The sequence below is a fragment of the Festucalex cinctus genome, chromosome 15, assembly GCF_051991245.1.
Source record: "Festucalex cinctus isolate MCC-2025b chromosome 15, RoL_Fcin_1.0, whole genome shotgun sequence".
NCBI classification, from domain to species: domain Eukaryota; kingdom Metazoa; phylum Chordata; class Actinopteri; order Syngnathiformes; family Syngnathidae; genus Festucalex; species Festucalex cinctus.
This window is the reverse complement of record NC_135425.1, coordinates 3,927,276-3,950,000: the sequence shown is the minus strand read 5'-3', so window position 1 is coordinate 3,950,000 and position 22,725 is coordinate 3,927,276. Positions and strand designations below refer to the sequence as shown.

The 22,725-nt window shown below is 44.8% G+C and overlaps 3 protein-coding genes across 11 annotated transcripts in view; 2 read left to right on the top strand and 1 right to left on the bottom strand.

Annotated features, from left to right (window-relative positions):
- dennd1a (DENN/MADD domain containing 1A) overlaps nt 1-22,725 on the top strand; it is a 348,715-nt gene that overhangs the window by 222,280 nt on the left and 103,710 nt on the right. Inside the window, exon 1 of one of the 8 annotated variants that reach the window (XM_077498543.1) lies at nt 6,421-6,525. The exons of the other annotated variants lie outside the window; for them this stretch is intronic. The gene's annotated coding sequence lies outside the window, so the exon portion shown is untranslated. Of the gene's footprint in view, nt 1-6,420; nt 6,526-22,725 lie in introns of those variants that run through there. 8 annotated transcript variants of the gene reach the window in all.
- Nucleotides 1,152-2,841, top strand: LOC144002881 (uncharacterized). Its single transcript, XM_077498547.1, has 2 exons — nt 1,152-1,428; nt 1,713-2,841. The coding sequence occupies exon 2, from the start codon at nt 1,748-1,750 to the stop codon at nt 2,750-2,752; it is 1,005 nt and encodes a 334-aa protein (XP_077354673.1). The 5' UTR covers nt 1,152-1,428; nt 1,713-1,747; the 3' UTR covers nt 2,753-2,841.
- LOC144002880 (uncharacterized) overlaps nt 4,846-22,725 on the bottom strand; it is a 98,030-nt gene continuing 80,150 nt past the window's right edge. The window contains exons 1-6 of one of the 2 annotated variants that reach the window (XM_077498545.1): nt 7,045-9,023; nt 6,762-6,888; nt 5,966-6,507; nt 5,655-5,835; nt 5,329-5,448; nt 4,846-5,249 (exon numbers count right to left, since the gene is read on the bottom strand). In XM_077498545.1, coding sequence (XP_077354671.1) covers nt 4,869-5,249; nt 5,329-5,448; nt 5,655-5,835; nt 5,966-6,507; nt 6,762-6,888; nt 7,045-7,127 — 1,434 coding nt within the window. In that variant the 5' untranslated portion in view covers nt 7,128-9,023 and the 3' untranslated portion in view covers nt 4,846-4,868. Of the gene's footprint in view, nt 5,250-5,328; nt 5,449-5,654; nt 5,836-5,965; nt 6,508-6,761; nt 6,889-7,044; nt 9,024-22,725 lie in introns of those variants that run through there. The other variant, XM_077498546.1, reaches the window with a different exon arrangement.

Below are 22,725 nucleotides of genomic sequence, written 5' to 3'. Positions count from 1 at the left end.
TCGATCAATGTTTTTGAAGAGTCCAAACACGACGTGACTTTTGCAATGCGGCTCAATCAAAGCGGAAGTCCAAATTGTTGATTCTTCCAACTGGACGATGGAAGTCAGTCATTCGATGATGCCATATCTAAATATCAAAGGATAAATCAACCTACGAACCAGTCACAACCCTGATGTTTACAAGGAGTGCCGGTTCACTCTCGTAACTCGTCAACACTTGCTACTGGAAAAACAGCCACCGCAAAACACGCGGATTTCCAAGTACCTTTAATGATAAACCATTCAAGGAAATCATTGCTTTGTTAATAAATTCTGCTGCCTGGGTAAGCCACGTTTATACAAATGTGATATTGGCCGCTCAGAGCAAAGGCTGTTGTCAAGAAATTGTAGATATTTACAAAAAAAAAAAAAAAAAAGTGGCAATAGGTCGCTTGCACGTGTTGTCACTTCCGCCTCGGATTTGTCGTCGTCGCCATGCTGGGTGGCCTCCATTTACGTCGTGATTCGGTCTAACACGTATCTATCACGTTTGTTGTCTGCTCTGCGTTTAAAATGGTACATTGTTGCTGCATCGTTGGCTGTTCGAACAAAGCCAAGGGGGAAAATGGTCGGTCTTTCTTCCGAATTCCGAAAATAATTAGGAACCAGGGCCTGGAGACAGAGGAATTGTCAAAAAAAAAGGCAAGCGAAGTGGTTGACGAACATCTCCCGTTCGGACTTCGGAGAGAAGTCGTTACTTTGGGCTCGTGTGTGCAGCGATCACTTTGTGAGCGGTAAGTTTGTTTACCTTTTATAGTAATGCATGATGGTTAATAACATTTCGACAGCCCATACATGGGCAAGCCGCTTATGTTTTGGATTCATGAGGAAGCAAGCTCGGTAGTACAAGCTGGCTAGCGGACGTTAGCCGCAAGCTAACACCTAACATTTTCACCCAAAATAGTGCCAATGCAAAGTGTTTACTGCTGAAATGGGATGGATTAATCTTATGCTCTTAATGCATAACATTTTTGGTGGCAAAATGTAAACTTGAAGAAAAGAGACAGAAGGGGGTGAAGCAAGAAAACAGACCCCCGGTAGCCTACACGTCATGCTAAAGAACTTATTCACGGCCACCCTACTGCGGCAAAATAACCAGTCTTGCCATATAGGTCTACAATATATTTTATTTGTGTGTGTATTTGTTTATTTTAACAACAGGTCGCCCTGCGCCCCTTTTCCCGTCCGATCATCCCGACTGGGCTCCAACATTAAAGTTGGGTCACAACAAGATCTATGTTTCAGCCCAGTCGGTGCCAAGACATGAACGTGCACAGGAGAGACGAGCAAAGAAAAGACGACTCGAAGTGGCAGAGAGTTTGTTGCAGTTATGCAGCCAGACGCCTCCAGAAACCTGTGCCCTCCGTACTGTTGACATCATTGACTCTGGTATGCCAACTCAGAATTAATTACACGATATATTGTATGCATGAATAAATGTATGTATGTGTGTGTACACACACCTTAGATTTTAGAGACATTTGGAAGTCTTTATAGAAATAAGTATTAGTCTGTACCGATGTTCATACATTAAAAATTGCAACAAAATGTGTAAAATTACTTTTACACTAAAGTTTGTGAAAAAAAATGCTGGTTACAGTAACAGCACTATATTAAACCTATTACCAGTACCTAATTTTCTTTGATCTTTTTTTATATTTTTATTTCTTTAGGGATCACATGCCAAACTGACTTGACTGCCATTGACATGATGGAAATGGAGGCGAATATCAAGGCATTGGAGGAGGACAACACGCGACTGAGAGAAGAAGTGCACAAATTCAAAGACAAGTGTTTACACAGTACTCTCTCACAGCCCAAGTTGGAGCACAATAACGAGAAGGTCAACTTCTACACTGCCCTTGCCAACTTTAGCTTGCTGATGAGTGTGTTTCGGCATGTTATTGCACAGGTTCCAACGTCATCAAAAAATGTTCTTGATAGCTTCTCGGAATTCCTTATGACAATCATTCGATTGAGATTGAATGTTCCTTTAAGAGACCTAGCTTACAGGTTCAACACATCAGAATCTACCGCATCCCGCATCTTTGAGAAATGGATTGAAATTCTGGATGTTCGACTGAGACATATTGTCCGTTGGCCCAACAGAGAAGACCTAAGAAAGACAATGCCACTAACGTTCCAAGAAGCATTTGGTAATAAAGTGGCTATAATTATAGACTGTTTTGAAGTATTTGTGGAAAGGCCGTCTTCATTAGCAGCACGAGCTATGACATGGTCAAACTACAAACACCACAATACTGTGAAGTTTCTGGTGGGTATCGCTCCGCAAGGTGTAATTACATTTGTTTCTGATGCATGGGGAGGCCGCAGTAGCGATAAACATATCACAGAGAACTGCTCAATCCTTAAAAATATTCTTCCTGGTGATGTGGTGCTTGCGGATCGTGGTTTTACCATTGAGGACAGTGTAAGTTTATATTGTGCGGAGTTAAACATTCCAGCCTTCACAAAAGGTAAAACTCAGTTGTCTCCCTCAGAGGTTAGGAACTCACGGAAGATAGCTGCTGTGCGTATTCATGTGGAAAGGGTTATAGGACTGGTACGTAGAAAATACCAGGTGCTTCAGGGAACTCTACCCATCCACCTTTTGAAAACTAAAGATGGCCAAGGGTCCCCCACAATTGACAAAATTGCCAGAGTGTGTTGTGCACTAACAAATATTTCAAATTCTGTTGTCCCCTTTGATTAGACTGGATTTTTTTGCATTGCTCTCAATTGTTTGTTTGGAATTAATAAAGGCAGAGATCATGCAAATTCTATTGTTGGGTTTGTTTACAAAGCTATACATAATGCAAATGACAGGATTTGACTCAATGTGTGATATGGTCACTCTTAAAATAATGGCAGAAATCTGTATTATTTCTAAAAACGCAAAAAATGAAGTGAAAAATGATTATGTAGTAATTTCTGGGATAAAATTGAACTGTTAATTTATGATGTAGTTTAGCACAGGTACCTACCGTCCTGAGATTTTTATGTTAAAAAAAAAAAAAATATATATATATATATATATATATATATATATATATATATATATATTCATTCATAAACTGCTTATCCTCACAAGTGTTGAGAATTTGTGTCAGAATATTAGGCCATTATTTTAAGAGTATGACTGTATGATGTTATGATGTGGTATGCGATGTCTTTCATTGTACTATGTACAGAGGAAAAAGCTGCTCTCTTTTAAATTTGTTTAATATAAGGCAAGGCAAGGCAAGGCAAGTTTATTTGTATAGCACATTTCATACACAAGGCAACTCAATGTGCTTTACACGAGGAAAGACAACACATAAGCATCCAAAAACAGTAGTTAACATTCAGAGGAAGAAAAATAAATGAAAATAGGTTACAAACTAACAATCTTAGAACATTATTCAACAAACTTTAAAAAATTTAACATAAAAAAGTTTAAAATGATAATGATAAAAATAAAAATAAAAATAAAAATAAAAATAATAATTAAAAAAACACTTAATTAAAGCTGTTTAAAAGTCCCTAATCAAAGGTATAAGAAAAAAGCAAAGTTTTTAACCTGGATTTGAAAGCATTTACACTCGGGGCTGACTTCACTTCTGTTGGTAGCCTATTCCATCTGTGTGCAGCATAATAGCTAAATGCAGCTTCACCATGTTTGCTTCGAACTCTGGGTTCCACTAGTTGGCCCAAGTCTGTAGATCTCAGAGCCCTGCTGGGTTTGTACTCAATCAGCATTTCTTGGATATATTCAGGACCCAAACCATTTAGTGATTTATAGACGAGTAGCAGAACTTTAAAATCGATTCTACAGCTGACAGGGAGCCAGTGTAAATCCTTAAGTACTGGAGTAATATGTTCTGATCTTTTTATTTTGGTCAGAACTCGAACTGCAGCGTTCTGAATGAGCTGCAATTGTCTCATGTTCTTTTGAGAGAGTCCAGTCAGAAAACCGTTACAGTAATCTAGTCTGCTGGAGATAAAAGCATGGATAAGCTTCTCTTGGTCTGCTTGAAGCATGCAGTCCTTCAGTCTGGATATGTTTTTCAGCTGGTAAAAGGCTGTTTTAGTGATGAATTTAATATGATTGCTGAAGGTCAGATCTGAGTCTATTAGTACCCCAAGATTTCGAACTTGGTCTTGAGTTTCTAAAGACAGTGACTCAAGCTGTTTTTTAACAGCAATCCTCTTTTCTTTATTGCCGAAAACAATGAGCTCCGTTTTGTTTTCGTTCAGCTGAAGGAAATTTTGGTTCATCCAGTTGTTAACTTGCTCTAGAGAATGACACAATGCGTTAATAGAACTGCTGACATTTGGGGACATAGATAAATACAGTTGTGTGTTATCTGCATAACTATGATAGTCAACATCGGTGTTCTGAAGCATTTGACCCAAAGGTAACATATACAGACTGAACAACAGGGGTCCAAGGACTGACCCTTGAGGGACCCCACATGTCATGGCCTTTCGATCAGATTCAAAATTTCCAATGGTCACAAAGTAACTCCTTTCCTCCAAATAGGACCTGAACCATTTAAGGACTGTTCCATTTAACCCCACCCAAGTTTCCAGCCTGTCTAACAGTATATTATGATCAATCGTGTCAAATGCTGCACTGAGGTCCAACAAGACGAGCACTGATACCTTCCCTGCATCAGTGCTCAATCTTATATCATTCAGTACTTTAATCAGAGCTGTTTCTGTACTGTGATGAGGTCGGAAACCTGACTGGAATTTATCCAACACATATAATACATATACATATACATATGGTATAAGACAAATATACCAGTACTGTGTCAAGAGTTTTCCCAATAATACATGTTTAATCAGTTCTCCTTGTTCTCACACTTGTTACAAAACCACTTTCCTTTTGGCAGTCTCCCTAAATTGGCACACTTCAGGTGGTATCGTTTAATGGTACAATTTGCTGCAGCACAAAAAACAACTCTACTCCGCGTCTTTGAAGGACATGAGCAAGTGGTAGGTGACAGCGGCTGGGCAGGAACACTTGAGTCCACTGCTGATCTCGTAAAAGCTCTCCCGAGCAGTTCAGGTAGGAGGGCTTTTTGGAAAAAAAACTCTGCCTTTTCCACCACACCTGCCCAAAACACGGGATCTGGGTGGACTCGCTCAATGTAAATGTCAGACTTTGTCCAGACCACAAAGTCGCAGAAGTCTCGTCCAGTTAAACCCATCTGTGCCTGTATCTGAAAATATTAGTAACATTGTAATGAAATTATGAAGCATAGAATTCTAAGAAACTACAAAAAGTAAAGCCATACATACCTGGTAATAATATTGGTGTTGTCGAGACAAGTGATGGGAAGTGTTGCCATCCGGCACCAGACAGAAATTGGGTGTTTTGACAGCCTCCTTAACAATGAGATCTCGCACCGAGAATGGGCACTGCAACACAAAATGTTTGATTTGTGTTATGAGTGTGTATGCCAAATTGAGACTTCCGGTTTCCGGTCCGGGTTGCCAACGAGGGGCACAAAGTCGGAAGCACAAGTATTTTTGACGCAGCCCACACATTGCAAACCGAACCGGAAACAAACTGATGTACAAAAACAGTCCTGCCTCTTCCGTGGCATATACCCTATTGTACATACCTTGATTTCGCAAACGCCAACACCACAGCAGCTGCACTCAATCAAGGCATCAGGAGTTGCCCCAAGAAATGGCCACTGGACATTGACATGAAGTCCTGTGTTCAACACTTCAAGATTCCGATGATGTTTCATGGCATCCATATACTGTTGTCGTGCTGCTTCCTCGTGTTTTAACCCCCACCTGCAAGACACATATTAAAATGTTTCACTTGAGAGCCCTATTGATCATGAATATCATATATATATATATATATATATATATATATATATATATATATATATATATATATATATATATTATTGGTGTGTACCTTGTTGCCTCAGTTGAAAAGACATGTGAATCTGGGTAACAGATGGATTTCACCAGACTTGGGGAGGGTTTCATCGGGTTTGCCTGACAGACAGATTTCAGTTTTGATGCCGTAATTCTACCAGCCTGTTGTCTAAACCAAAGTTTAGATCCAGTTTGCGCAACAGTCTCTTTTGGCATATTCTGGACCATATCCTGCGTCAAGTCCAGTACAACCCCCTTGCCGAGTTCTTGGAGCTCCTCAATTGACAGTTCTAAATTGTCTTTGTCAAACAATTCTGTTAATGGCACAGTTAGAAGTCCTCTCTTCTCTTTTGGGATGTAGGAGTCAGAGTACTCGGGAATTAATGACAGCATGGCCGGCTTTGTTCCACACATGAAAATGGCTTGGTTGAAGTCACTGATTTCCTGTGCTGTCGGGGTCATATCGGTCTTCTCAGTAGGGTGACTCGATGTGGCAGCTGGTGAAGATTCTCCTTCCAAGGTCTTCTTCCGACGCTTCGCAGACTGAAAGTCGATCTGTTTAACAGGCAGGAAAGGAACCTAAACAACAAATAAAGCGTAAGAAAGCTGTCAGTATGCTCAGTAGTTACCATGAATAAATTTTATTGTACTGTAAACAGAAACTAAAAATATGTCATCTGCACATGGCTTGGCTAGGAGCAGATAAGTTTGGAAGTACATGTAAATAAATGTTGAAATGTTGCTACAAATAAAAACAATGCTTTAGCACACACAATTTTGTCAATATGTGCAACAAAAGGTTGTCTGAAGAATCACAAAATAATTTACATTACCCCTCTCATGCTGGACGGCATTATCCACTTGTTCTTTTCTTCCGTGCAAGCAGTCGACCCTTTCAGACGTGTACGTGCTTCAAGATAGAACAGTACAGCCCCCACATGCGAACAGCTTTCTCCTAATCTGTAATACAACAATGTGAAACTAAATCCATAGCAATTCATGGAGCGCTATGAAACAAGGATTAAAAGTACCATTCATTCAAGCATTATTACATAAAGCCGTTTCATGCCTCATTTTGAACTTGATTGATTTAATAGATATCATCATTCTCCTTACCCCGCCATACAATTGCAGTGTGCAGTAATAATGTCACCATCGTGTTTCACAAGGATCCATGTCATAAGCGGTGTGGCAGACATCCTCTGAGAGTGGTTAACCTTAACCAAGTTGATCAAGTAAAAACGTATGTTACTAGTGCAAGGGTAGGATTAAATTTAAGCCACAGGGAGGCAGTGCTTACAGTCACTTTTTAATTCTTGTATGCTCTGCCACATTTGCCTGTTATAAAATCTGTTAGAAAAACCACATCAGGTAAACGCAGGTGTGCATGTAACCACACAAACACACTGATAACAGGAAGCCTGAGAACAAATAAACATTTTTGTATGCATTATGTGCAGCATTACAAACCAAGTGGTTTACTTACCCGTGTAACAACAACAACAGTTTCTTCGGATGCGACTTTTAAGTTTACAGTTTGTATCCACCCGCTTACAAAATAATTGTAAGCCTCCAGGGATTTGTAGGCTTTCATTCGTTGGCGTGTTACGGAGCATATTGTCAACACGAGGTAATGGAAAATGTCCAGAGTAGTCACGTTTGGCCAGCAAGCTTTCTCCGTCAAAAAATCACCCTTGGTCAGGACGTAGGGATCAATCCCGCCACACAGCGACACCTTCTGCCTGTACCGTTGTTTCTGATCTTCCGGTAAATCGCGAAAATATTGCGAAAATGACATTATTAGGTTGATAAGCTCTACCGTGTAAGCGAGTGTTCCTTTCTTCGGAGCCGGTGGACACACAATATGGCGCCCGAAGAAAAAACTCCCATGATGCATTACGATGTGCAAGCGACCTATAGCTGGCATGGAACCCCTGACCACATGCTTCGTTGACTTTGTGAAATCAGTGTTTTAAGCACTCCATGACACAGGATGTATACATTAATTACAGAATGGATGGATGCACATAGGATGGGTATGTTGATTAATGGCTCATTTCAGAGCTCTTCTTTGTTTGGCTACATTTCGTCACGTCCTAGTCAATGGCCAAAATGGGGCATAAGCAAAAGCCTTGCAGGAGTTCCCATTGTGAACTGAAAGCAGAAAATATGGATTAATATAGAAATACGTTAAATGTCAAATGACATTTAATCAAATGGATGTAAAACACTTGAACAATGACCATGAAGGCATGAAAGGGTGGCTTGAAGCAATGGTAGTTATTAGGTTCCATTTTTCAAAAACAGCCAGCAGGTGGCAGAGTATGAGCAATCAGTCAAGGCCATGTTGCAAATGAGCTCTTTTTGCCATTGTTTCAACCAGGAATGTGAATAATGATGAAATTTAGCTAAATTCTAATCGGTTCGAATCTCAATTGGGAAATGTTTTTTCCCAACTTTAATTTCAGAAGTGGTCATTGTTCAATTGTTTTACATTCATTTGATCATTTGAATGACTGATTTCCATCGTCCAGTTGGAAGAATCAACAATTTGCGGTCGCTCCTCAGGCCCTAATAATAACAATAATATCCATCCATCCATTTTCTTGACTGCTTATTCCTCACAAGGGTTGCAGGCGGCGCTGGAGCCTCTCAGCTGGCTTTGGCCAGTAGGCGGGGTACATCCTGGACTGGTTGCCAGACAATCGCAGGGCACACAGAGACGAACAACCATCCACACTCACAAGCACACCTAGGGACAATTCGGAGCGCCCAATTAACCTGCCATGCATGTCCTTGGAATGTGGGAGGAGACCGGAGTGCCCGGAGAAGACCCACGCAGGCACGGGGAGAATATGCAAACTCCACCCAGGAAGGCCGGACCCTGGACTCGAACCCGAGTCCTCAGAACTTGCCACCGTGCTCGGGCCCTAATAATAATAATCGGAACGAAAAACAAGCGCTGAACTCCTTACAGAGGCTTACTCCTTGCAGAGTAAGCCTACTTGCGAGGGATGGTACGGTTTTTCGTATCCTCTCCTAGCTTAGGTTGCAAATTGCCGACGGTTGCTTTGACTTTGGCTGTTGTGAATACAACTTGCTAGTTTGGGTACGTTTGTTTCGTATACTCTGCTCGCTTGTGTTAAGGCGCCTTGACACTTGTACGATTTTGTGGCACGAATTGGCACGACTCGAGTCGTGGCAGTGTGCGAACTAGTCATAAAGTGGCGTGAAGTGTGCGTAAACCCGTCGTGACTGCATGCCATTTCGGACATTTTGAAATGTTCAAAATTTTTGTCACGACAAAATTTCGCATCCAGGTCGTGAACTATGCGCAAACTGTTCGTGAACTCGTCGGGATGATGCGGGAAGGATGCGAGCCAGTGCGTGGCAGTGCGCGCCTCGGATGGGCCCTCCCCGGCGCCTGCGGCGCGCGGAGATGACGATCAAACTTGACTATACTAGAGGAAGTTTAACAAGATTTCCGTAGGTGAACCTGCGGAAGGATCATGACCGGAGAGAGAGGGCGTGCGAGCCCACATGGGCGGAGGCGCCTTCGAACGAGACGCCGAAGGCACGCGGCCACGGAGGGTCGGACGTTCGCGGGAGCTCCGACCGCCCGGCAGCGGGGTGGAGGGCCGGCCGGCTTGGTTTGCACTACCCCCCTTCCCCACGTCCACTCAACCTTGGTCCCGGCCCGGGGCCGCGGCCGGTGCGTGGACCAAGTAAAGTGGCTAGGTGCGAGGCTAGGGGCCACCTCCATCTCCCACATGAGGTCTGCCGCTCTCAGCATGAAGTCTGCCGCGCTCCATGTGCGGAGCTTCAGTTGTTCCACTGGTGAAGAGGCTAGGTGCAGCCTCCTCTCCTGCACGAAGTCTGACGCTCGCCACACGATGTCTACCGCTCTCCATGCGCGGAGCTTCGTCTTGTTCTGCTGGGGAAGAGGCTAGCTGCAGCCTCCGCTCTGTGGGATGCCATAGCCGTGTGGCCTCCGTCCTCAGAGGGGCCCTTCAGCTTCTTTCCGAGAACCCGCCTCGTGTCCCCCGCCTGCTACCTTCACTTGGTCCTGACGCGCGATGCAGGTTCTCTTTTGAGCTATGGTAGTGAAACTTCTTTGGTTGTCTCGTGAAGCGGCGTTTCTGCTGGCAATTTCATCTGCTAATTGGATGGGAAAGCTCCACGACCTGTTAGCCCCGCATGCCTTTGTTGGCACCCCGTCGGCGCGGGGGTTAAGGCGTGGCCGAATACCAAATGTTTTTCTCCCCAGGGTTTCTTCTGGTTCTCAAGCATACCCCACTAGTCATCTAGGTAATTGCTCCTCCGTCAATGGGCGGGGATGTCGCCCCATGCCTTTGTTGTCCTATGTGTACATGCCGCTCTCCTTTGGAGACTAGGGTGTGTTCCGTATCTCCACCCAACTCATTGTGTCTTGCGATGACCTGCGAGAGGTGTGGCTATTTCCAAGCAACCACTCTTCCAGGAGTGTTTCCACGTCATGGTCAGGGCTGAAAGACGTACCCTTGAGGGACGGCTGTGCGGCTGCTTCCTGGTCTTCGACTTGCACGTGCTCTAGAGTCTACACGAGTTGAGTCTAGATTTATGAATCTAACTATGGTTCTATGAGTCCTGAATGACCGCCAGCATTGCTTGTCACTCAAAGCCCTTGTGTGTTTTGCGCGAGAACGTTCTGAGAGACTGTGTTCCGGTTCCTGTCCCATCTTATACATGGGGATGATGTTAACCGGAACTGTGGACTACATGTCCTATTTTTGGATTATTACTCGAGTGACGCATGCACATTAGCGGATTTCCGTGCTTTTAAGCACCGCCTACTGGCGGTGGTTCGGGACTCATAGAACCGTAGTTACAATCGTAACTCGTTCTGATAAGTTGTAGAACAAGTCAGATGGGATGTGTCCAACCACAGGCACCGTTAGAGTGAAGTCGTGGAAGTCGGAACGGATGAGCAGGCCCAGACGGGTCACTTTTGGTATGCGAACGTCGTACGAAAGGGGGTTGCGAACCAAGATCAGAGTGGTGAGGGAGGCGTCCACGATGGGCGTGGCCTCCAAGAGTAACGACAGGTTCATGAATTCCGATGAAGGTTGAAAGAAAGCGGAGCAAGCATTCAAGAACTGGTTAGCTCGCGCCACCAAGCGAATTGGAATGTTGATCGTGTTCGCCGGAGCGATCACTTCATCCTCATTTAATACTTCACAAGCATCTGGGATGGTCTGCCCGGACTTCATGTTTGGAAGACTGGGAGCACAAGCTAGAGGTTCCGAGTTGGTGAGGGACCAGAGCACGTTGTTGATGGTGTCCACATGGACGGCAAGACGAACAAGCAAATCTGCACCCACGAAAAGTGTGTGAGGCACGTCCGGGACAACCAAGAAGTAGTGGATCAGTGAGTGTTGCTCCACTGAAGGTTTAACGCGCACACGCCCACTGCAGTTATTGTGAGAGGAGGTTCCGTGTTCAACGGAAACCAGCAAGACTTGGAGACGAAAAGAATGTTCGGGTCGAGATTTCGCAAGTTGTCAGCGAATGCTGCAGAAATGGCTGATTTGTCAGCCCACAAGGCGAGGACAGCGTCAAGAACAGGTGCACCTTGCACGTGGACACCTCCGATGATGCGCGGGGCGTACCCTGCATCAGGCGGTGGTGGGTCAAGGTCACAAAGGAAGGTGTCCTGGCTTCTCAGCCGGTCCTTTGTCGGGAACGCGAGGGGTCCGGCCTTGGTCTGAGTCGTGTCCCAGCTCCCTGTGGGGGTGTCTGCTTCCCCGTGGGGTGGCTGCGCCCGAGTCACAGTGCAGAGCTGAGCCTGGTCAGGGCCCGAAGGAAATGTCGGCAGGGCCTGCCGCACCTGGGCCCAAATCTGGAGTCTCTGGTAGTCTATGATGGGTTGGAAGCGAAACAACAGGTCTTAGCCAATAAGAAGGGAGACGGACTCAATGGGTCCCACATAGACTGGATGGATGAATTCCATGGGGCCAATGGACCAGTGTACCATCGCGACAGACTCCAGCTTTATGTTAGTAGGTGAGAAGGTGCTAACGGTAAGTGGGCACCGCCGTAGGCGGAGCGGTCGAGTGTTGGCTTGTGACACGGCGCGGAGTTGTTCGAACACCGTGTTGAACATCACCGTGATGTCTGCGGCGGGATCTACAAGGTAGGTTAGAGCTCGCTCCAGGGTGACGCTCAGATAGAATTTACGAGCTATCCCCCTGGTGGTGAGATCCCCTAAAAGCTGTTGGAACGGTCTCACGTCATCGGTTGATCGCGATACATGCGGGTCAGCTGTAGTATTTGGATCAACCTGCAGTACCAATATTGTTGAGTCAGAAGGCGGTTTAGTAGGTGTCTGAGTGTCGGCTACTGGAGGCTCCGCTGGTGACCTCTGCTGGTGGGTCACTTCAGTGGGCATCCGGCCGTCGGTTATTCATAAAGACGGGTCTTTTGACGAGTCTTGACAATTTCAGGAGTGCCTTCAATATGCCGTCGGCAACTGCATTGTGGTCGGTCTCGGAGTCGACTTGGCGGTTCCGGGACTCGCGGCAGGAATCGGTTGCTGGCGCGCGTTCGACTTTATCACGTTTAGGATGATAGCGCGAATCGGGCTTACCTTTAGCAAATTTGGAGCGCTGGCGGTCATCAGCTTGCTTTTCTCCGTCCGATTTCTCGTCACGCGAGTAGTCGGTTTTGGAGCGCGGTTTCCGGTTTCGCGGGCCGCGGGACTAGTTTAACTTTTTTGATCTAGCCTGGTCTTCCCTCGGAGCATAGGAGCAAGCTCCCTCCAGCTCCGAAGGAAGACCCACGTCCACTTTATAAATTCCTGTGTCGCCTACCTTGGGGGCGGATCATTTTAGCTTTGCATAGCCTCTAGCTGCTAAGTCACGTAGCTGCGAGCTATTCAGTGTCTCAGGACACAAAGCCAGTCCCAAGTAGTGGTTAAGGTTTTGTTGGAGGTTTCGGACAAACAAAGTTTTAAAACCAGGATCTTCCTCCATGCTGGGTTCGTTACGAGTCCCAAAATAGGCATCGCGAAGACGACTATAGAAAGCCTGAGGAGACTCCTGCTTTCCCTGTTTGACGAACATGGCGGCTTCCATGCCCGACAACCCAGGAGAGCCGTCAAACTCACGTGAGATGGCTTGGTGCAGTGCCAAGGGGTCAGACAACACATCAGCGGGCTGCCGTTCCAGCAGTCTATTGACTGCTCGGCTGGACATCATTTTGATCAAGTACAACTTATCTGCCACGGTTGCCATTGGGAACCTCTGGAGATGATAGTTGATGTCTTTCAAGTACTCTGTTGTGTTGTGGGACCCCCCTGGTTTCGGTTCGAATTTGGCTATGTTTCGAGCCAGCTTGTCCAAATCTTTCCAGGCCACGCCCATTTGTCTCTCCAACGGGGGAGTCGACATGGGTCCACGTTGGAAACTGTCATCACCTGATGGCCCAAAAACGTGTGGGGAGGCGGCCATTGCCGGTGCCAGGCCTAAACCACCTAGTGGTCACTGGCGGCGTCCTCCAGGCGGTTCCGGACACAGGTGGCAGTTTGAGCTGTGGTGCTGTGGCTCTAGGATCAGGAGGTCTGTGTGGGGGTGGACCTCCCGTCAGGGAGGCTCCTCGGGAGACCTCATTTAGCTGCTGCGCGCGTTGCAACTCATGTTTAATATGAGCTAACTCTGTCTCATACTCCTGCTGCCATTGTCGGAGGTGGGTAACCTCGGCTTCAGTCAATGCTAATTTGGTTCGCAGGTCATATGAGCGGTCCACTTCGGCATTGCGTTCCTCCCTCAGGGTTTTTATCTGAACTTGGAGGCGCTTCACTTCGTCAGTTGATTGAGCTAGCGACGAACTAACCCGAAAGTAATTCGCTTCTGCTAACCGAAGTTGGTCTTTTGACGGTCGTTCAGTCAAGTCAGTCACCTCTGCTTTTAGTTTGTGAATTTCATTTGCCGCGGTTCTCAGCAGTTGTTCTTGCTCTCGATTTGTCTCTTCGGCGGACACGAGAGTTTGGGTTAACTCACCAATCTTTTGATGGGAGTCGGCAGTGGAAGCACACTCATCTGCATCACTGCCCAGATTTTTGGCTAGCGCCGCATCTGCGCGGGCTTCTGCCTCATCCAGCTGCGCTTTAACGTCATCCAGCTGGGTCTCCATGACCGTCACTCGGTCGTGGGCGGCTTCAAGCTGTGCCGTGGCATCACGGCTCTGCTGTCGTGCCATGTCAAGTTGGTGTTTCACTTGACAGTCCTCGGCATCGCTCTGCTTCAACTGCGCGGCAAGGTTCAAAGTCAGACATCCGAGCATTCAAATGAGTGATTTATCCTTTGGGGCTTTTGTCTCAGCGTCGCTCATGAGCTGTGCGAGGTTATCATTTAGCGTATTGACATATGCATCCCGAATAGACTCAGCGTATGCAGGTAAGAAGTCCTTGGTCAGCTTTTGCACCAGTTGAGCCAAAGTGTCTAAGCTCTCACAGGGGCTGGGAGTCTCTCGGAGTGCTGCCATATTGTCAATAGCTTTTAAGACGATCAAACTTACTAGCGTTTAGTAGTTGGTTAATTTGCGTACGCCGTTAGCTAACTACAGCTATCAAGTATTATCGTCAACAATACACACTGGGTTCAAATTATCAAAAGGGAAATTGCCACAAAAGCATAAGATTTGTAGTGGGCTGTGTAACCCACAGCTTACACTATAGTTGTGGAAAATCAATTCCAGTTATCAAAACAAACAAAAACAAACAGCAACAAAAATAAAATAATAAATAAAAAATTAAAATAATAATACTAACTTCAACTTGATTCACTCAACAAAGAATAGCTTAAATGAGGGACCGGGTAACTCGGAAATGTTACAGCGGTCAATCCCAAAAGCTAAATCAAAAAAATAAAAATAAAAAAAATAAAAAAAATTTTTTTTCTGTAAGTCGAGTTAAAAGTTGAAATTAAAATTAAATTAAATAAAACACAAAGCAGAAAAGGGGAAATAAACTTAAAAGGGGTTAATAGCCTTAGTCAAATGACTGATTACAGTGTCAGTACAGTTTTATGCAAATGTCTTGTGGACGGGGTTTGGGACACAAAAACTGCAAAACTGTACAGAAATAATAGCTCCGTAGAACGCACACCTTCTTATTAACTAGACACAACCGAGAAACAAAAACAAAAGAACAAACAAAAACAACAAAATTAAAAATGTGGATAAAAATAAAAAAATAAAAGAGAAGAAAATAATAATAATACTAGGTTTACCACACCAACTAAACAAACACAACACCAGAAATCAAGTGGAATGTTAAGTAAATAATACAGCCAGTTAGCCTAGTATGAAACTGGATAAAAGGAGATAGGAAAAAAGAAAAGAAAAGCACAACAGTGTAAATAGTTCCTTTATATTAATTTGACCCAGCAGTATGTTTTGTTGATGCAACCGTAATTGCTCTCACGCTAGGCAGCGTAAAAGGCTAGAATGCGTAACTTGCACAACTCGAGTTCTATCACGTACGTTTTCAAATACAAGCCACTATTTTCTCAAATGGTGACCGGCTCTTTCTTTTCTTCCATCAATCAATCCCGTTATTCTCGTTTACTTATAGCAAGCCACTCAGGTGGTAACACACGCAAGATGGCGGCTAACAGACGCTTGATTCAACGCTGAAGGGTAAAGTCAGTGCAGTTCTATGTAAGCAGAAATGTTTTCCTTTTTACACAGAGCCAAATGATTAGGTACACTACGTGAAATATGTTTTACTTTTAAAGTCCAAAATCTTGTATTTTCGAGTGGATCTTCTTATGTTATATAGCCTCACACGGCCGGCACCATTATGTAGCGATAATTGGTTCGTCTTTTGGACGAATTAATGATCTGGACGTTACAGAGGTAAATTATATTTACCTCGATAACCTCTAGGGGCACCACATTGGCTTTGCTTTGGGTTAACAGGAGCAAACAACGACGAAAATCCTTTCTTCATCAGAAAAGAAATAAAATAAATCTAATGAAAATAAGGAAGGAATACGAATGAATAAGGAAACAGGAAAAGAGAAATTTGACCTGCCAGATCTGTGATATGTTTCAAACGTAAGTTGCAACAGGGGTACGCCGAGTGGGAAATCAAACGCACACTTACGTGAATGGGTTTGCGTCGAACGAGCAGAAAAAGGGGGAAAAATAGTAAATGTTCGTTCCAAAAGGCAAGAAAATAAAAAAAAGGGCTATTCCACAGTTGAGCAAGGGAGCCGCTCGGGGGCTGACGTAGTTGCGCGGCTCGTCCCTTGATTGGTCGGCGACTCGGCGAGGTTGATTCTCCGGCGAGGTTGGTTCTGCCGGACAGCTGTCCGACTCCAGGTGTTGGAGCTCGGTCCGCTACGTGCCGGCGTACGGGGAAGGCCAGCCGTTGGAGGTGAGCTGGCACCGCGGCGGGGCGCCACCGAATAGCAGGTGAGGTGCGGGGCGGCTTAGGTGCACAACCTTGAGTCCGGCGGTACGTTGCAAGTATACCCCGGGGCCGCGGAGCTCGCTGCTGGCGGGCAATCACCGATGGTGAAGAAAAAAAGGGAAAACAAGAAAAAAAGGGAGTAAAAGGGTCCTTGGGGTCAGCGTTGCAGTTTGCACCTGCTTTGGCGTGGCGTAGAGCGAGTGTCTGCTCTCGTGGCAACGGTTGCTGCCAGGAACAAAAGGGGCCACGTGCTTGGCAAGTTTCTTGGAACAAAGAGTTGGAGCAGGCTGGGAAACTTGCAGGTAGTTGACCTGAGGATGGTCAGAGAGCGATCGGGAAGAGGCATCGGAAGAGAGGTTGGAAGAGCGGTTGGAAGAGAGAGAGCGAGGGGGTCCCCTCATCTTTTTAAAGTCTATGGGCGGGGCTTCAGTAGGTGGTGGCAAACCCTTCTGTTCGCTCACGCAGACTTAAAAAAAACCCAACAAATTATTAAAGGGATTAATAATTTGGCATTAAATTTGGTCAGTCTGGCAAATCAGTTTTCCCACACAACCCGTTTAACACACATCGTAATTAATGCATCATAAACTAACTTGTGAGGTAATTTCTACTTGTCTAATCTGACTGAACTGAAAGATATTGATTACCTTTCATTCCTTATGGAGTACAAATGAAATAGGACGTTCATACACACAAAGACATAACATGAATCATTCGTAGTTCAGTTATCTATCAAGAATTATCATGGTATAAATGTGTAAAATGTGGTTACTTGTATGAATTGTCACTAAGGATAGTTCCAAGTTTCACCACTTGACGGTGCTGTTGCTCCATTTAGACGTTCCAGGAGTGCCCCCTGGAGGGGCGCGACGCCAGAATATCCTTTGTGATTGATAAGAGGTCATGAACATTCCTTTGATCAGTCGTTTGTATATTCCAAATCATTGAAGGCGTGTTCTCTGGCTCCGGGAAGCCGGGCTTGAATACACTCCTTCGGCAGATGCAAAAATTCCTTTGTCACCTGGTCAGCGGCTTCAAAAGAGCTTTGTTGGTGGTTAGGTGACCACCTGCAGAGCTAACCAAGCTTAGATCCTGTCTGGGCTGTGGAATGTTTATGCAACTACAGAGAGTTTGCTTTAGAAGAAGCAAACTAAAAAAAAAATTAGAGTGTGGACTGGGCCATAGGCCATAGTTGTTAGAAAGTGCTTTCATGTCAATACAACTGGAGGTACCAAGGGCAAAGCGGAGGCTTAGAGGAGATCGAGCCTTTGCTGTTGTCGGGCTCTCCCTTTGGAATGACCTTCCACAAAATATTAGGCAATCCCCCTTTTTATCCTCTTTTAAAACACGTCTACACATCTGTATCCTTTGCCTTTTGGTGCACCATGAGACTTACTTTTGGTGTTTCGTGGTGTGCATGAATTTTTCCATCCATCCATTTACTACCGCTTATCCGAGTTCGGGTCGCCAGAGTCTGGTCCGCATTGCCGTAAGTAAGGAAGGATTCGTTTCCAGTGAGGGTTGGACTCCGCCAAGGTTGCCCTTTGTCACTGATTCTGTTCATTTTTATGGACAGAATATTGAGGCGCAGCCGAGGCGTTGAGGGGTTCCGTTTGGTGGCCTCAGCATTGCATCTCTGCTTTTTGTAGATGATGTGGTGCTGTTGGCTTCATCAAGCCGGGATCTCCAATTCTCACTGGAGCAGCCGAGTGTGAAGCGGTTGGGATGAATATCAGCGCCTCCAAATCCGAGACCATGGTCCTCAGTCGGAAAAGGGTGGCGTGTCCTCTCCGGGTCACGGATGAGATCCTGCCCCAAGTGGAGGAGTTCAAGTATCTTGGGGTCTTGTTCACGAGTGAGGGCAGGATGGAGCGGGAGATCGACAGGCAGATCGGTGCAGCATCTACAGTGATACGGACTCTGTATCGGTCCATCGTGGTGAAGAAAGAGCTGAGCCAAAAGGCAAAGCTCTCGATTTACCGGTCGATCTACGTTCCAACCCTCACCTATGTTCACGAGCTTTGGGTCGTGACCGAAAGAACGAGATCTCGGGTACAAGCGGCCAAAATGAGTTTCCTCCGCAGGGTGTCCGGGCTTTCCCTTAGAGATAGGATGAGAAGCTCGGTCATCCGGGAGGGACTTAGAGTCGAGCCGCTGCTCCTCCGCGTTGAGGGGAGCCAGCTGAGGTGGCTCGGGCATCTAGTTTGGATGCCACCTGGACGCCTCCCTGGGGAGGTGTTCCGGGCATGTCCCATCGGCGGGAGGCCCCGGGGATGACCCAGGACACGCTGGAGAGACTGTCTCTCGGCTGGCTTGGGAACGCCTTGGGATCCCGCCAGAGGAACTGGTTGAAGTGGCTGGGGAGAGGGTGGTCTGGGTTTCCCTCCTAAAGCTGCTGCACCCGCGATCCAACCTCGGATAAGCGGAAGAAGATGGATGGATGGATGGATGGATGGCTCTCCTTCCCGTACAGAATAGCAAACTGAAATATCTGTTACATAGTTCAGGTTAAGGCTATAAGAGTGGTGAAACATGGCCAAATATGTGATGGCATGTTCCACCAGTCCAGCTTTGTGTCACGTGTCCATGCCTGTTACATGACACCACCTTTATGGGCAGCCTTCACTTAGGAATGTCAATGAATGTAATGAATGAAATGTATTGCGTGCAAACTATCAGGCAGCGATTCAGAGATGATCGTTTTCCCAATGGATCAGGGCCCTTTCTCCTGTTAACCATGGATGGCAACTAATCATCATAGGGATGTCCTTGAAATCAGCGTCAGACGTTCTCCTGACAATGATGCACTCGGGTTTAAAGTATCGAAATATACAACATCTAACCGTTCATGCATTTAGGCACGTTTATTTCGCATATCTTGCGTAAATGTACAGACTGTTGTCACCAAATGTCACCAAAGGATACCTATCTGTTGAGGCTAGAGCTGTCAAACTTAATCGATTCATCGCCAAGTAATCGACTATCACATTAATCGACGTCGTTTGGAGCTTTTTTTTAATGTAAAATTGCCCAAATACTCTGATATCAGCCTATCAAAATAAGACATTTGCAAACATATGTTTTTACTTTGGAAAACAATGACAGGACCAGTATCATAGTACAACCTCAATCCACCTTATTTAATCACAATACGAATATGAAGTACAAAATAAACACCAGTCACTGGTTAATAAATAGTAATCAGGAAAAAAATGCTCTTGTAACACACTTTAATGCAACATCAAAATGAATCCAAAAGAAAAACATTTGCTCACTTGAACATTTCACATGACAGCAAGTTTATGTACCCTCAAGATTATGGCTTGACATATCTGGCTGTAATCTATGAAAAAAAAAAAAAACTACAAGGATACAAGCGGAGAACTAACACAGTATACTTAACTCTTTGACCGCCAAAAACATTAAATAACGTTAAATGGGCAGTGTAACGTCGAAGTGGAGCGCTGCCTGGTCAATGGGTTGTGGAATCAAAAAAACACACCTACTAACTATGGCCAACAGATGGCAGCATTGTATTGATGGAACGTCAGCCCATTGAGAGGTAGACGGCCGTCCTGGGATTTACGGTCCTGGGGGAGGCCGTCATTGCCCTCCCTTCAGGCCGACGCTCAGTGAAGATATCGAGGCTCCACTGTCCTCTTCAAGAATGATCGTATATTTTGCATCCCGGGTGTTGGAGGGAGAGTCTTCGCTTGTATTCGGTTTAAAGAAGAAATTTAACAACTCAGAATCTAGAAGAAAAGTAACAGAGTCCGGGCCGGGATTCGAACTGTAGGCACAATGATTTATTTGACAGAGACATACAAACAAGGCATATATTCTGGCCAGAAGGGAGAAGAAGTCCATAGAACAAAGAGGTGCACTGGTTTTTATAACCTTAGTAGATCCACGGCCAAACCTTTTCTTAGGGCGTACCATCTTAAGGTAAGTAACTTTATTGGTCACTCCAAAATATGCCCACTCCTACATATTAGCCTTATTAGTCATATGAATTTCTTTGGCCACTAGGGTGCAATACAAGATAGGAGTTTAACTTGGTGCAGTACTATTTCGTGACCATTGGGGGCCCTGTTACTCCACGCAAGTTTAGGCCCGTACCGTTTAGCCTACTTTATAGTTGCCCTCTGCATGAACCACATGTTTTGGCGAGCTCACGTGTAGCTGCCTGGTCGTAAATCTTGCGGACAAGACATTTTTATAGTTTTCACCAGCTTTTGGACACGTTCCCCTCTGCGCACTGACTCTTTCCCCACTGCGCTAATTCGTTGGTCCGATTTGCAACCTTCGTCAGGCCACCCGTCGTTAGAACTTGTGAAATCATTTTTTCTAAGCCAGTGGGTCATTGCAAATCATTTGTCCTGAGCCAGTGGGTCAGTGCGCTTTGTAAATTTTTATCTCACAGAATGCCTCCAAGGCCAGCCAGATTTAGGAAGATTACGTTTAGACATTTACCACAATGGCACTTGGCACTTCATTTATATAGTGCTTTTACACCTTTCGAGGCCCTCAAAGCGCTTTACATTTTGACTACCCATTCACCTACTGATGACGCAGCATCAGGAGCAATTGGGGCATTCAGTATCTTGGATACTTCGACGTGGTCACAATGGCATGGGATTGAACCCACAACCTCTGGGTTGGGAAACAACCACCATATCACTGAGCCACGCCGCCCCCACAATATGGCTAACAAAATAATTCTCAATTGACAAGTATCGTGTCACAAAAACCCACATATTCCTTTAAATCTGCATAGATAGCTAAAATAAGATACATCAGTTATCTCTTTTCAATGGGCTGCCGGTGTATGAAATTACAACGCAACATGACGCAATCTGATGAAATCTAATGAAATGGAACGTTTTCAAGGATGACGTGAATGATCATTGATCATTTGTCACATTAAACCTACCGTAGTTTCCGCACTATAAGGTGCACCTAAGAGCCTTAAATTTTTTCAAAAGCTGACCATGCTCCTTGTAAAACAGTTCGACTTATATATGGATCAATATTGAGCCGCAACAGGTCTCGCTGCCAAGACGCTATCGGTGACCCTGCACGATCGGTGACGCGCATGCGCAGAAGATCCCGCCATCTTGGATCGCTACCTAATACTAATACATTACCTCAGTGAAAATAACAAAACAGCTGTTTATTTATTTTGGGAGTGAATGGTGTTGTCAGAAAGCTGGTTTGTAATCTATTAATAAAGTTTGACTGACCTATTTGTTGACATTCCCTTTAGCCCAGCACCATCTTATGGATGCATAACGTAACCCCAACCTCTACTGTAGCGCCTTATATATGGAAAAAGTTAGAAAATATGTCATTCATTGAAGGTGCGCCTTATAATGCGGTCCGCCTTATAATGCGGTGCACCTTATATATGGAAAAAGTTTTAAAATGTCATTCATTGAAGGTACGCCTTATAATGCGGTGCGCCTTATAATGTGGTGCCCCTTATATATGGAAAAAGTTTTAAAATACAGTCAAACCTCGGTTTTCGAATATAATCCGTTCCAGAAGGCTGTTCCAAAACTGAATTGTTCGAAATCCGAAACAATTTTTCCCATTATAATTAATGCAAATAATTTTAATCCGTTCCAAGTCTAAAAAAAACTTTTTCTAAGTTTTTTTTTTTTTTTTTTTTTTTTTTTTTACTATTTTACACCATAAACTGCACTGTATACTGTTGTGTTTACCAAAAATAGAAAAGGGTAGAAATAGACACTTTTATTTTAATAGAAGATATCCTATCTAAAATGCTGAAAAAAAATGCACTTACAGTATTTCTTCAATCTTCATACATATGTTCATTGTTTGCAGCTTTTGGTTTAAGTTGTTTGTGTCTGTAGGGGTGTGTGTGTGAGTGTGTGGTTTCCTAAAGAAAGACAGAAAATAGGCCAATAAGTAAATGTATAAACGTAAGTTAAGGCACTCATATTAATAAAGAAAGCAAATTAAATAAGCGCAGTTAAGATCATCATCAGCATCATTTAGAACATCACTTCCGGTACGTGCTCTTATTGTGAAACTAAATGGTGACACTTCCGGTTTCGGGCTTAGCAGCGCAACATCAACTTACGAGTGCTATGTGGTAACGTGCGGATGAGGAAACACCGCCCAAACATTCGTAACAAACATTTTCGAAGGAACAAGCTATAGCTGATTCTGGCAAGAAGGTTACAGACAAGAAATAAGGACAACAGGACCCACCAGTCATTGACGCACACGCTAGCGCCAGACTTCCTGCTGCTATCGCTGCTGGCAAAGACTGATTCTGTTCAAGCGGCCACACGCACGAACGCGAGGGTAAGTTGTGT